Here is a 15275-nt window from a genome sequence, read left to right as displayed (position 1 = left end):
CACTCCGAAATCCAGGATAAAAGAAATAAAATATAGGCCAAAATAATGACTCTTTATTAATGATTCATTAGTTTTTCTTCTATGTTGCATCAGATAGATTATACAATTAGGGGACTTTTCAATAAAGCTAAAGTTTACCTTGCATAATACATTCCTTAGTGAAGATGAAGTTTAGTCATCAGACACATTCAGAAGCATTGAACCAAATCTCTATGGAAATGGGATTTCTCCTGGGCAAAATATTTATCCATGACATGCATATGTTAATCTTGACTCACATATGAATGCAGAGAGCTTAGACTGAGCCTGATATAACACAGATGAACTGAAATGCATTCTCCGTGTTCCTCTGTGTGTAAGGAGGAGGGGGATCAATCACATTGCTTGCTTTTTGTATTATATGTCAGGTTGAACTTATAAGCCATTGACTTTGATGGGCAGAAACAGTAACACACCAGAACATATACACCCCTCTCACAACAAGAGCAACAGCAGCAAAACAAAATAAACACACTGATTCTCTCAGATAAAGAATGAGCGTCTATAAAACTAGACTTGAGATTGGGTTTTAAAAATCTCTGGGCTCACAAATTATGTATTGGTTCTATTCGTATTTCCATGTCCTTTGCCTTCTAGTCTTTTTTGCTTAGTGCCAGGGAAAGTGCAGATATAATACGCTCTCATATATTTTTTCTTTATCTGAAATTAAGAAAAGGTAAGAAGAGAATTCATCAATATGACTTTGGGCTGTAAACCTGATATTTATTAAGCTTGACTTTACTATTTGAGGTTCTAAGTCTATGAATTTGTGCTTTCTCTGCTACATGTAATGTAAGGCAAGTACTTTCAACATTTAGGGCAGGTGAGACATAAACACAGCATCCTAGTCTAGGCAAACAATATTGGACTGATTAAGGAGAAGAGTTCAAGAAGGGAACATTTTGAAACACAAGTGAAAGACAAATTTTGTTAAAAATAAAAGCTTGAAAAATAAAATTAAGTTGTTTTACATGATTACTTTGTTTCTTAAGTCAGCTGAGAGTGTTTTAAGAAGCTGCACGCCCATATCTTGAGTTTCTTAAGATCAACTGAAGTGATCCATATTAAGTAACTAATGTGAGAGGAACCTTAATTTTGAGCATTGGAAAATAACCAATTTTAAACCCACTATGTGCTTATATTACCAGAATGGATTATTGGTCACTATAAAATGTTATTGATAATGTGACCACCACTATGGTTTTCCTTTCCTCATCCCAACAAATGTGGCAGGGAGGCTAACCTTTGTCAAAGGAGTGGACTGGATATTTACAGTTAAAAATGGTGCATTATTTTTCTATTCTCCATCAACAGAAAAACTAGGAAAAAATTTAAAAAATTAACTTTATTGAGAGTAGCCTAGGGCACCTCCTCACCCCCACCCAGGCAAGGGGGCTGAGATACAGCTCTACCTACTGTGGAGAGTGTCTTCTGACCCCACCTGACCAGAAGGGCTGGAGACAATCCTGGAAGCTGAGCAGCCAGGGGCACCTAAGCTGAGAGGCAGGTGGGCAGAGCTGACTTCACAGAACAAAACCAGTGGCCCTGCTTTGTCAGGAAACTTGGGGTGTGAGTTGGCTTAAGACAACAATAAAGAGCTTTACGAGCTTTACAGCTGCTTCTCCCATGGCTCCACTCACTGCTGAGTACAACCTTCAGCTTAGCCTACCAGGGAACCTACTAGAGCACGCTGGAAGCTACATCACCCATCCAACAGCTCCATGTATGGTGGCACTTGAACAGAGTGCACAGCCCATGGTTTCCCCCATTTGCAGAGCAAAACTCATGGCTTCACCTGACCAGGGCATTTAGTACATGCTTTGGCCTGATTCAAGTCCCCAGACAATGAGTTGTAAGGCCCTGGGTCCTATCCTGCTGCTCTACCAGGGCAGGGAAGCTAACTCATAGCCCCACCTACTACTAAAAATAGCACCCATTCCTGACCTTCTACTAAGCCTGACCAGAGAATCCAGGCACCTGCAAAGCCCACCCGATAGCCTCATTTGGGTAGGAAACCAAGTTAGCAGTCCTATCCAACTGTTCACAGCCAGTGGTACCCCACCCCCAGCCCCATCCTCAAAGCTCAGTTGCCTTGCTCCAAACCTGACCATAACAGCAGGCCCACATACTTAAGGACACTACCAGCAGACATACCCAGAAACTCAAACTGAGATGACTGTTGAAGAAGTCTCTCTCCCAAAGCACTTTGTAAAACCTGAAAGAGGAGCCTGATTACTCAAATGCACAGATACCAAAGTAAGGAATCAAAGACCTTGAAAAATCAGATAAATATGACCTCTTCAAAGGAAACTAAAAAAGATCCAATAAACCCTAAAGAAATGAAAGAAAAGGATTGTATGACAATCTTAATAGATGCAGAAAAAAAGTTTGACAAAATTCAGCATTCATTCATGATAAAAACTCTTAACAAATTATGCATAAAAGAAATATATCTTAAAGTGATAAAGGCTATATATGACAAGCCCACAGCTAACATCATACTCAGTGGCGAAAGGCTAAAAGCTTTTCTCTAAAATCAGGAATAAGATGAGGGTGCCCACATCACCACTCCTATTCAACATAGTACCAGAAGTCCTACCTAGAGTAATCAGACAAGAGATAAAAGTATCAGAATTGAAGAAGTAAAATTATCTCAATTTGCAGATGAAATGACTTTATATATAGAAAACCCTAAAGACACAACAACAAAAAAACCTGTTAGATCTAATCTATTAAATCAGTAAAGTTGCAGGATATAATATTATATAAAAATATAAAAATCAGTAACATTTCTATAGGCTAACAACAAATTTTATGAAAAATAACAAACTCAATCCCATTTACAGTAGCATCAAAAATAATAAAATACTTTGGAGTAAATTCAACAAAAGAAGTGAAAGTTCTCTGCTCTGAAAATTATAAGACATTAATGAAAGAAACTGAAGAAGAAATAAATAAATGGAAAGGTATCCCATATTCATGGATTGGAAGAAATAATATTGTTAAAATGTCAATACTATCAAAAACCGTCTATGGAATTAATGCAATCCTTATCAAGAGTCCAATGGTATTTTTCACAGAGGTAGGAAAAAAACACTCCTAAAATTTATATGAAACCACAAAAGACCTCAAATAGCCAAAGAAATCCTGAGAAAGAAGAACAAAGCAGGAAATAACACTTCTTAATTTTAAGCTATACTATAAAACTATAATCATCAAAACAGTATAGTAATGGCATAAAAACAGACAAATAGACCAAAGAAACAGAATTGAGGGCCCAGAAATAAAATCAAATATATACAGTCAGCTAATATTTGACAAGGGAGTTGAGAAGACTCAGTGGAGAAAAGACAGTATTTTCAATTAATGGTGCTGGTACAGCTGGGTATTCACAGTAAAAGAATGAAATTGGACCCATATCTTGCACCACTCATGAAAGTTAACTAAAATGAATTAAAGTTTAAATGTAAGATCTGAAACCATAAAGTTCTAGAAAGAAACATAGGAATAAAGCTCCTTTATATGGGTCTTGGTAATGATTTTTTGGATATGACACCTAACACACAAGCAACAAAAATCAAAAATAAATGAGTGGGACTCTAACAAACTAAAAAGCTTCTGCACAGCAAAAGAATCCATAAGCAAACTGAAAAGGCAACCTATGGAATGGGAAAAATATATGCAAATTGCATATCCTATAAAGGATTAATATCTAAAATATATGAAGAACTCATATGACTCAATAAAAAATAATCAAATTAATCTAAAAAATGATGCAAATGAACTTATTTACAAAACAGAAATAAACTCACAGAGATAGAAAACAAACTTATGGTTTCCCTAAGGGGAAAGGTGGGGAGGGATAAATTGGGAGTTTGGGATTAACATATGCACACCACTATATATAAAACAGATAAACAACAAGGAACTACTGTACAGCACAGGGAGCTATATTCAATATCTTGTGATAACCTATAATGGAAAAGAATCTAAAAATTATACATAATTATATGTATTAACTGAATTACTTTGCTGTACACCTAAACCTAACACAACATTGGAAATCAACTATACTTCAATTAAAAAAAAAACCAATTAATAAATGGGCAAAAGATTCAAATAAACATTTCTCCAAAGAAGATATATAAAACCAAAAGATACATGGAAAGATGCTCAACATCACTAATCACCAGGAAAATACAAATTAAAACCATAAGAAATCATCCCATGTTAGAATGGCTAGTATCAAAAAGACAACAAATATAAAGTGCTGGCAATGATGTGGAGAAAAGGGAACCCTGTGCACTGTTGGTGGATTGTAAGAGAAAACAGTATTGAAGTTCCTCAAAAAATTAAAAAGAGAACTACCATATAAGCCAGCAATTTTGCTTCAAGAAATATATCCAAAAAGGAAACAAAAACAGTAACTTGAAAATGTATCTGCACCCTTATTTTCATACCATTATTTACAATAGCCAAGATATGGAAACAACATACTTGTCCGCTGATGGATGAGTGGATAAACAAGTTGTGGTATGTGTGTATATATATATATATATATATATATATATATATATAATGAAATATTATTTTGCCATAAAAATGAGTAAATCTCACCATTTGTAACGACATGGATTAACCCGAAGGCATTATGCTAAGTGAAATAAGTCAGATAGAGAAAGACAAATACTGTATGAGCTCACCTCTATGTGAAATCTAAAGAAATATATAAAACAAAACAAAACACTCATTAAAAAAGAAAAAGGAGATCAGACTCAACAGTTACCAAAGACAGAGTAGGAAGAGGGGAATTGGAGGAACGTGGTCAAAAGGTACAAACTTCCAGTTAGGAGATAAAAAAGCACGAGGGATGTAATGGAGGACATGAAGATTATTGCTAACATCGCTCTATGATACACAGGATAGTTGTTAAGAGAGTAAATCCCGTTAAGTTCTCATCTCAAGGAGAAAATTACTTCCTGGTTTTTTCTTTCTTTTCTTTTTATTGTATCTGTATGAGATGATCTTAGCTAAACCTACTGTGGTAATCATTTCACAATATAAGTAAATCAAACCTCCTGCTGTGTGTCTTAAACTTACACAGCGATGTATGCCAACTGTTTCACAATAAAACTGTAAAAATCAAAAAAACCCAAAAAATTTCCAGGTGATTTTGATGCCATCAGCCACACTTAAAAAATACTGACCTAGGTAATAAATTTATTTTAAAGTAGCCAACAATTGCAATTGCCTTTTTAATAGTCACATCAAACCGTCAACTTATACTGATGCATTTACTGGTGCATAAATATCCTAAAATCTTTTTTTGCTGAATCCAGCTGCATCTTCCTTATTCTTCCCTTGTGCAGTTCATTATGGTGGTCCAAGTACAGAACTCTCTGTGTATCCTTACCGATTTTCGTCTTGTTACACCGGCATTTCCTTCGAGTCTGAGGGAATTGTAAATCTTCATTCTGTTACATATTTTGCATAATCTATAAATTTGATAAGCACACTTCCTATCTTCATCTAAGTCTCAAACCAAAATGCTGTATCACAAGAAACAAAAGAAAAGAGTGGAGGCATGATCATGACTGTGTTTTACAAACGCCATCATTACCTCTAGACTATTTTTTTTATCTCAGAGAAATAGACTATCATATTTTGAGCATTATTATTTACTTCAAGAAAGGCTAAAGTAAAAACAGAATTCCTGTAATGTATTTGGGTTTAATGCATATAGTAAAATTTCCTTGACATATTACAATCATTTGCCCTCTCATAAATTATTTATCAAAAAATCTGTATTTTAACTTCTAAAACTTCTGCTTAATACTTTCTGATACAATAAACAAAACAACTGCATTGTCAAAAAATCCATTTCAGATGAAATTCTTTTATAAAACTGCCATAATTCCAACAGCTGCCAAATACTATTGGACTGTATTGAGATCAGGCAATCGACTGAGAGCTAACACATGACTCTTTGGAAGTCAAATGGAATACAAATTTCTCTAAAACTATCTTGAAACAAAACCTTAAGCACACATTGACTAGAGGGATGAGATACGTGAGCATGGATGGGGCACCGGACTATTAAAGAATGTGTCAAGAGAGGAATCGTTTGTACAGTGACATGGAGAGAAACTGAATTCTTAGGAAATCAATTCCTACCCTACAGGTCTCTCAGCAAAGACTGCCAGAAGTGAGCTGAGTGAAAAAAATTTGTGATGAGATGAGAGTATTTCATTTTGGTCACTTCCATTAAAAAGAGAGCTTGCAAATTTTAGACAGTATATTAAAAAAAGTAAAAACAATGATTTTATGCCAGATCATGTTAGCTCTTCTCTAACTGATCAGCAGATTTTAAAAATTATTATTATAGAAACACGGCAAAAACAATGTTGAAAAATAAAATACTTGTACTTGGGAAAGCATGAAATATAAACATGATTGCAACCATTACTTTTTGATCCACAATTCCGTCTATCAGTGAAGGTTTATTATTGCCAATGCCACCTAAGATGGCCTGATTGATGCATATTCTATGTCAGGTACTTGCAAATTCTCTTTCGTAACAAGTGCTTTACGTATCAGTAACTAAATTTCACACCTAGTAGCTCCTTTCTTGCTGGTAGTCAATTCTTCCTCCAAGTGCTACGCCAAACGGAGAAGCAAAGGAAGGCTGGTAGGCGCTGTTCCACACCGCCTGGGGCATACACTTTACCTACAGTACTGGTGCCCAGCCCCACTGGTTGTTAAATAATTTGACTATCACCCTTAAACCAAACACTCCCTACTTTCTTACAAGAGGTAAAAATATCACTGCAATTTCAAAGGATAAAATATGTACACAGTTTTATTCAACATTTTACATTATGCTACAAATATGTACAACTTTAATAATAAATTAAACATATGAACAAAGTAAGTCCAAAGACAGTTCATAGACGTCAGGTTACGCAATGCCATCTTTCTGCCTTCATTTCTAAGAGTCCTGATCCAAGCTCTCGATCGTTTTCTTGCTAGAAGAGCTTGTTTTGGCAGCATATTGGAAACGCTGAGTGTTTTGTTGCCTCTAAGCAGTGGGAAGATGCTTGTTAATAATAGAAATGCTGAAAAGGATCAGCCGCAATCAAGAAGGGTTGATGAACATTTGCACAATATGTACAAAACTCTTCAAAAATTCGTGAATGTTTTTTTCCTCCAGCTCCTCACATTCTTTGCATCCCAATTCAGTTTTATGCTGCCAAGTAAAAAGAAAAGATGAGATTGGAAAGACTAAAATATGCCTTTCCTGTGAATATTACATCATTTGAACCATAGGGTGAGGTCTTGAGCCACAGAAATTTTGGCAAATTAATATCATATTAGGAAGAACTAGGGGAAAGAGAACTGGGAGATTTGGTACTGGCTGATTTTCCCTAGAGTGGATTCAGGACATTGAAAAAAAATAAGCATGTCTATCAGACCGTGAACTTCCTGCTTAGAGCCCTTCAGTGGGTTCTGGTCACCTACCCCAGCATGAAGTCCATGCCTCCCTGCACTGCACACAGGCTTGCGTTGTGCCTTACCTGCCTCCTTCACCTTTCCCACTACCTCAACAGTTATGCTTTGGGAACTCTGGGCTCATGACTGTGCTCAACAGTTATGCTTTGGGAACTCTGGGCTCATGACTGTAGCCCCCATGCACACATCAGGCTATTAGATGCCTCACTGCCTTTGTCTTTCTCTCTGCCTGCTCCACACTTCTAGTTTAGCTATTCCTACTCACGCTTAAGATTACTCAGGTGCTGTCTCCATTAGGAAGGCTCTTCTGAACCTGGGAGCTCCCAGGGCTGGACTAAATGTCCTGTCTCTACATTCTCAGAAGCCTTTGTTTAGACTCTCTCTCATGTTGCATCACGCATTATATTGATATTATGGAGTTTTATGCTTTCCATACCACTATTCTCTAGGCTTTTCCAAGAGTGCAAAGCTATGTATTTTTGCTTCCCTAGCAGTTAGCATAAGGCTTGGCACATATATTCACCCACTCATTATTGGTTGAACTGAACTATTTGGGTGAATACCACAAATTGCTGTAATCCAAACACAGTTTCATGGATAACTTGAATATTCCAAATACAGTCATCAAAAATAAATTTTCCAGAGATCATCTGAACCATGAAAGCTGTACCAGCAAAAATCAAAATTAGATTTTCCATCCGTTAAGTGTTTGAAATTCAGATTCACCAAGATTTATCAAGCATGTACTCCATGCCAGGCACTGGCATATTCCATATAATGCTGTCCTATTTGATCCTGGCAATAATCATGTCAGAATGGAAGGCAGAGATGTCAAATGACTCATCTCAGTTGACATAATTGGTGAAATTCCCCGTGTCCAGGTCTTCTGACTGTGCAGTCCTGCCCATCCTTCTGCTGCATGTGTCACAATATGTCATGATGAGGATGACTATGAAAATGCTCACTAAGAGCCCCCCATTACTGACACTGCCATGAGTTATCTGTTGCATGGCTCAGTCTTTCAGTCACAGAGAGATAACATATCCCAAGAGTATTTTGAACATTAATCCATTCATTTCAGAAATAGATCAAGTATTGAGTATATGCCAGCATTATTCTGGGAGTTTGAAAACGGTGCTATAAAGAACCCCAAATACCTGCCCCTTTGAAGCCGACATTCTATTAGGAAAAGGTAGACAATGTCCATCAGGTAAAATATGTAGCATGTCAGACAGTGAGATGTGCAGAGAAGGGGACAGGACATGCTGATGAGGGGGTGGGACTGCAACTGTGAAGAGGTGACATCACTGACAAGGTGACGTTTAAGCAAAGACCCAAAGCAGCCTGGCATTTTCAGGGAAACCCAGGTGTCCAGCCACACCAGCTCAGAGGCTCTGCTCTCTCAGTTGGGTCTCTGCCTGGACGACGTCCCCCCCCATCCTGAAGGCTTGTTCCCTCACGTCTTCGCTAAATGTGAGCTTAGTAGGTAAACCTTCTCTACAGTAGCGCCCCAGCCCCCTTACCTGCCTCTTTCTTTGGCCACTGGACTTAATAAATACCTGGCTTATTATTCATTTGCTTATTGATTGGTTTCTACATGCTTCTTCCTTTTGTAGGAGCTGGAACCACGTGTGGTTTTTTTCACTTCTGTTATCCTGAGGGCCTTCAGTGCAGCCTAAGGACTTGTTAATGAATTATTATGATGCCTTCTTTGTTTGTAAAACATTTTCTGTCCACTTTGCTTTGGCCACTAGTGTTTTGCCACGAAAGCCATGATCCTCCAGTCTCAGGGCCTTTATACACTGATGCCCCACCTGCCGGGGGGTCCCTCCTGCCGGGGGGTCCCTCATATTTGCGTGCCTGGAGCCCTAGACTGTTCATGTTGCCTGAGATGGCCCAAATAATCTCCAATTACTCCTATTTTCATTATTATCCTTTTGCAGCATGTACCTTCTCAGTATATAAGAAGACAGACTCTGGAATGAAATGGCTGGGAGACCCCTGGCTCCTCATTTTACTAGCTGTGTGAATTGGAGGAAGACATTCAAGCTCCCAGTGCCCCAATCTCTTCAACCTTAAAACAGAAACAATAACTCAGTCACAGATTTATTGTGAGAGTTCCACAAATCACCTGGAAGACCAGGGTGTGGCTCAGAGTAACACCCCAGCAACTGTGGATGCTCAGTGATGGTGTAACTGACGTCCCCCCACTGCACCTGGCGATCAACCCCTTGAGATCAGTCACCTGACCGTCTGGTTCACCCCTGTCGTTCCAGCACCGCGGCACACAGCCCAGAGCAGGCAGGCAAAGTGTGTTGAACAGATAAATCAATCAAAAAAAGTCCAGGAGTGTGGGCACGCAAGAGATGGTGCCACTTTTGGATGCCACTTGGCTGGAATTAACCCCCTCACCCGAGTGCCTCTTCAGAGGGTCTCCCTGTCTGTTACACCCAGCTAATGATTTCTCCCAATCAGGCCAAGAACATCCAACGGGGCTCTGTACAATGTTGGCATAACTCACCTCTATAGAAGACAAACTGCTGTTTGCGAGGATGAGAAGGTTTTCTACTGTGTCAGTAATGTCCATATCCCTGGACTCCTGCGAAATAACGTGTAACTCCAGGAGAAAGCACTTCATCGCTGTTACTTTGCAACTGGGCTAAAAACAGAGTCACAAAGAACTATTTTGAAAAAAAAAGATTATTTCCCCGTTATTCAGTTTCACACAGATGCAGTTTTGATTTTTTAAAAAAGTCAATCAAACTATTTTAGGAAGAAACATAGCACCTTTAAGAAGTTTTATACAGGAAGCAGCTTGATATTTCGTTTTCTCTTTGAGCTTTGATATCAAAATCAAAACCAAAAACTGATTAACAAAACAATGGGGAAGGATGGTGATATTGTGCAGAAGAAAGAGCACAAAACTAGAAAACATGGAAATAATAGGCCACTTTTTCCTCACTAAGCACATTTCCTCTGTGTCAAAGGGTGACAGTACTGGCCCGAGACTCTCAAAATATTAACATAGATGGCCCATAAGGAAGAATTTTTTAGACTCTGATTGTATCGTTAACATTTTTTAAGTGGTAGCTGCTAATCATACGACCCCTGCAAATTCCAAAGTGCCAGAGGCGAACGTGATTCCAAGAAATTTCTTGGAAATATCAAAGCAGAAGTATGGCACAGGTTGGCCCTATCAGAAAGGGACATTTTACCACAAAAATACTCTTCCACAATGATTAACAAAAACTCTAAACTTAAAAGAAGCACTTAATGAGCATGTGGGGATTTAACCAGGACGTGTCTGATTTTCTGTTCTCAACGCGGTGCGTGCACAGTGTCTGAGACTCCACAGGCGCTTAGCGAGTGCTCACTGAATGAATGGAGGAAGGAACACACCCACGTGCCTGGCTGTGGCAACACTCCTTCCCCCCCACAGGAGCTGCTCCAGACTGAAAGGGTGAATACCGTCCCCATGTCGGTAATTAAATAAGAAATAAATACAGTAAAATAAATCATAAAACTGGGGCTCAGAAATATTTAGTGTCTTCCAAGGTAACAAAGCTAGGAAGTGGCTGAGTCAGGGTTTACATCTAAATTTCAAGCTCAGCTTCTTTCTATGACCCACACGTTGCAAAGTTATCTTCTTGCAGAAAAGCAGTCTCAGGGTTGTGAGTGTTGGTGGTTAATTGATTGCTTTCTACTTTGAAGAAAATGCAAAGAAAAAGTGGAAGACATGTTGACGCCAAAAGAGGGAGACACTTTCGACGTGGAGCAGCACTGTCTAAGTGGATGATGGATATCTGTTTTTTTCTAATTTCTGGCTGTGGCTTCTTTCCAATGCTCAGAAAGTCTTGGTAGAGCAAAACCTTCTATTTAAGAGAAATTCTAACTGAGGAGTAACAGAGCAAGGACTCTGTCCTGAATGCACACAACATAAAGTTTGTTTTCCAAGAGGTGAAGAAGTCAGGGATTTGTTCCTTGGTCTTTAGTAACTAATCCAGAAGGAAAGGACTAGCAATAGGACTGAAATCCTGCATGCTTTAGGCAATGTCAGCATATTAATGAAACAAATTCAAGATCATTTTTGAATTCGGGTAGTTTCTGTTGGTCTTGTTTGTTTCTTTTCTCACATAGAGACTAACCAGTCAAAACCCTTTTCTGACAATTGTAGAAATTCAGGCAAAATGTAGAGCATGAGTGCATTCAAGTAATTTGTAGAAAATATGATTAAAAGTAATATGCTACAGCACTGGAAACAACCGATATGTTGAATACTTTTAAACTGAATGAGTTAACTTGATTCTTGCATTTAATTGCATCGTGATCTAATTGCATCACAGAGATGTATACATTTTGTTTGACACTGATGGAAAAAGCTTTTTTATATTTTTGATTTGGCAATGATGCTATAATGAAAACAGCATCTACGTAGCTCTTTGTCCCCATGTCCCATAACCTCAATAATTACATATAAAATTCCTTGACCGTATGTTGTAAGAACACACCAAAAGTTAGATTTAAAAACTACACTATTTCAGTAAACTTAAGAAAATATACTTCTTATGCTTTTGAACACTGGAAAATAATAACAATATTGAAAATAAACTATACTCACATGAGCATCACTTTCAGTATATAAAGTGGCATCCATATGTATAGACTGAAAGGGAACAAAATTAGGTAATATGAAAAACTATGCTTTGCTATAGATGCAGTAACAACAACCCACTGAAAACATTCAATTATGCTTTTTAAATTGAATTCCTTATTTTGGGATAATTTAGATTCATATGGAAATATAAAAGAAAATACAGAGAGGTCCTGTGTACTCCTTCAAGATCTGCCCTAGTAATGATGTCCTGCATAACACAGTGCAACATCACAACCGGGAAACTGACATGGATATGACCCACCCACTTTGTTCAGATTTCACCATTTTACATCACTAGTGTGTGTGTGCACGCGTGCGTGTATAGCTCTACACAATTTCATCAGATGTGTAAATCCATGTAACCACTCCCACAGTTAAGATACAGAACAGTCCCATCCCATAAGAATCCTCTTGCTACACTTTCATCCCCCAAATCACCTTCCTCCTGAAACACTCCCCCCTACCCCTCATCCTTCTAATCCCTGGCAACCACTTCTCTGCTCTCCATCCCTATGATATCATTCTGAGAATGTTCTATAAAAGGAATCATACAGTATGTAACCTTGCAAAACTGGCTTTTTGAAAAAATAGACTACTTTTAAGTAATTGTAGGTTTACAGAACACGAGCAGAAAGTACAGAAAGTTCCCAACGTCCCCTTGCCCCCGCTTCAGGTTTCCCTTATTATTAATATCTTGCTTTAGTATGGGACATCTATCACAAATGATAAGTTAATATTGATACATTTTCAACTAAAGTCTATAGATTACATTAGGGTTCACTCTTGGTGTTGAACATGCACATTTTTTAACAAATGTGTAATGACATGCATCGACCATCATAGTAACATACGGAACAGTTTCACTGCCCTAAAAAAATCACCTGTGCTTCATCTTTTCTCCCTTCCCCCTCCCCTTACACCTGGAAACCACTAATGATTTTCAGAAGGTCATACAGTTGGAATCACAGAGTATGTAGCCTTTTTTGATTGGCTTCTTTCACCTAGCGATATGCTTTCAAGGTTCCTCCAAATCTTTTCATGGCTAAATAGCTCATTCCTTTTTATCACTGAGTAATACACCATTTTATGGACATACTACAGTTTTGTTTAATCCAGACTGGTTTTTTGTCCACACAGCACAACACTGCGGAGATCCCTACAACTTGTTGTGAGTATCAGTAATTTGTTCCTTATTATTGCTCAGTATGATTGTGTGATATAATGTACCCAAGCTTCACTGTTGGAGGACATGTGAGTTATTTCTAGTTTTTAGTTATTATAAATAAAGTTCTATGAACATTCATGGGCATGTTTTTGTGTGAATACAAGTTTTCATTTCTCTGATATAAATGTTCAAGAGTGCAACTGTTAGATCATATGTCAAATGCATGCTTTGTATTGTAAGAAACAGCCAAACTATTTAGAGCAGCCGTACAATTTTACATTCTCACCAGCAATACATAAGTGATTCAGTTCCTCCACATCCTTGCCAGCATTTGGTATTACTGATACCTTTCATTTTAAATATTTTTATAGGTGCACTGTGATATGTCATCATGGTTTTAATTTTCATTCTTTAAGTAAAATATAACCATTTATTGGTACCTTCTCCCAAAAAACACTTAAGGTGATTTATAATTTCTTCCTTTCTAATCTGCATACCTATGATTTATTTTTCTTGCCTTAAGCCTTTTATTTCTTTTTTCTTGCCTTGCCAATTGAGCTAAAGTTCCAATAGTATGTTGAATAAGGGTGATGAGAGAAGGCATCCTTGCCTTGTTTCCAATTTTAGGGGAAAAGCATTCAGTCTTTTCCCATTAAGTATGATGTCAGCTCTAGGTTTTTTGTGCATCCTCAATATCAAGCCGAAGAAGTTCCCCTCTAGCCCTTGTTTGCTGAGAAATTTTAGTATGAATAGATGCTGCATATTTAAAATGTTTTTTCTGCATAATTGATATGCTCATATGATTACCTACTTCAGCCTGTAGATTTGGTGGATTACATTGATTGACTTTCAAATACTGAACAGGTCTTGCACACCTGGAACAAAATCCACTTGTTCATGGTGTATAATTCTTTCAGTGCACTGGTGGATTTGATTTGCTAATGTTGTGGAGAATTTCTGCATCTAAGTTCATTAGCGGTATTTGTAGCTTTCTTTTTTGGTCCTGTCTTTCTCTGGCTTTTACCTTCAGGGTAACACCTGCCTCCAACAATGAGTTGGAAAGTGTTCTCTATTCTTCTGTTTTTAAAAGAGAATGTGTGAAACTCATGTTAACTCTTCTTTAAATGTTTGGTAGAATGCTCCAGTGAAACCAGCTGTCCTGAAGATTCTTTCTTGGGAGTTTATAATATGGTGGATTCAAGGTCTTTAGTGATTATAGGAGTTTTTGGATTATCTACTTCATCTGTGTTACATTTTGGTAGTTTCTGGTTTTTGAGGAATTGCTCCATTTCCTCTAAATTATCAAATTTACAAGAGTAAAGTTGTTCGTAGATTTTCTTTATCATCCTTTTAATGGTTGTAAGTTCTGGAGTCACAGACCTCAATTTCAGTCCTGATACTAATGGCACGTGTCATCTCTTCTGTCTGAGTCAGGTTTGCTAGAGGTTTATCAACTTTATTGATTTTTTTCCCCAAATAATGAGCTTTATGTTTCATTGATTTCTCTCTATTGTTTTCTTGATTTCAATTTCATTAATTTTTATTCTTATCTTTATTGCTTCCTTCCTTCTGCAAGTTTTGGGTTTATTTGGCTCTTCTTCTTCCAGTTTCTTGAGGCAATAACTTAGATTGGTGATCTGAGATCTTCTCTCTTTTCTAATGTAACCATTTCATTTTATAAACTTCCCACTCAGCAAAGCTTTAGCTAAATCCCACAAATCTTCATATGTTGTTTTTTCGTTTTCATTCAGTTCTATGTATTTTTTAAAATATCCTTTGAGACTTACTCTTTTCCTAGGGAATATTTATAAGGGTATCACTTAATTTGCAAGTATTTGGAGATTTTCCTGTTGCATTTATGCAATTTGACTTTTCTTTGATTCCACTGTGATTAAATAACATGTTCTG

General features: G+C 37.5%; 1 protein-coding gene across 6 annotated transcripts in view; it reads right to left on the bottom strand.

Annotated features, from left to right (window-relative positions):
* Positions 1-6870: 6870 nt before the first annotated feature.
* The window catches only part of IL15 (interleukin 15), a 70107-nt gene continuing 61702 nt past the window's right edge, over positions 6871-15275 (bottom strand). For all 6 annotated transcript variants that reach the window (XM_032464014.1, XM_006193545.3, XM_014566735.2 and 3 more), the window contains 3 exons: positions 12167-12211; positions 10070-10207; positions 6871-7285 (listed from right to left, as the gene is read on the bottom strand). In XM_032464014.1, the coding sequence (XP_032319905.1) occupies positions 7175-7285; positions 10070-10207; positions 12167-12211 (294 nt within the window). In that variant the 3' untranslated portion in view covers positions 6871-7174. The remainder of the gene's footprint in view (positions 7286-10069; positions 10208-12166; positions 12212-15275) is intronic.

Source organism: Camelus ferus, chromosome 2 (genome assembly GCF_009834535.1).
Source record: "Camelus ferus isolate YT-003-E chromosome 2, BCGSAC_Cfer_1.0, whole genome shotgun sequence".
Classification (NCBI taxonomy): domain Eukaryota; kingdom Metazoa; phylum Chordata; class Mammalia; order Artiodactyla; family Camelidae; genus Camelus; species Camelus ferus.
The sequence above is the reverse complement of the archived record's forward strand: the minus strand, read 5'-3'. Positions and strand labels throughout refer to the sequence as shown.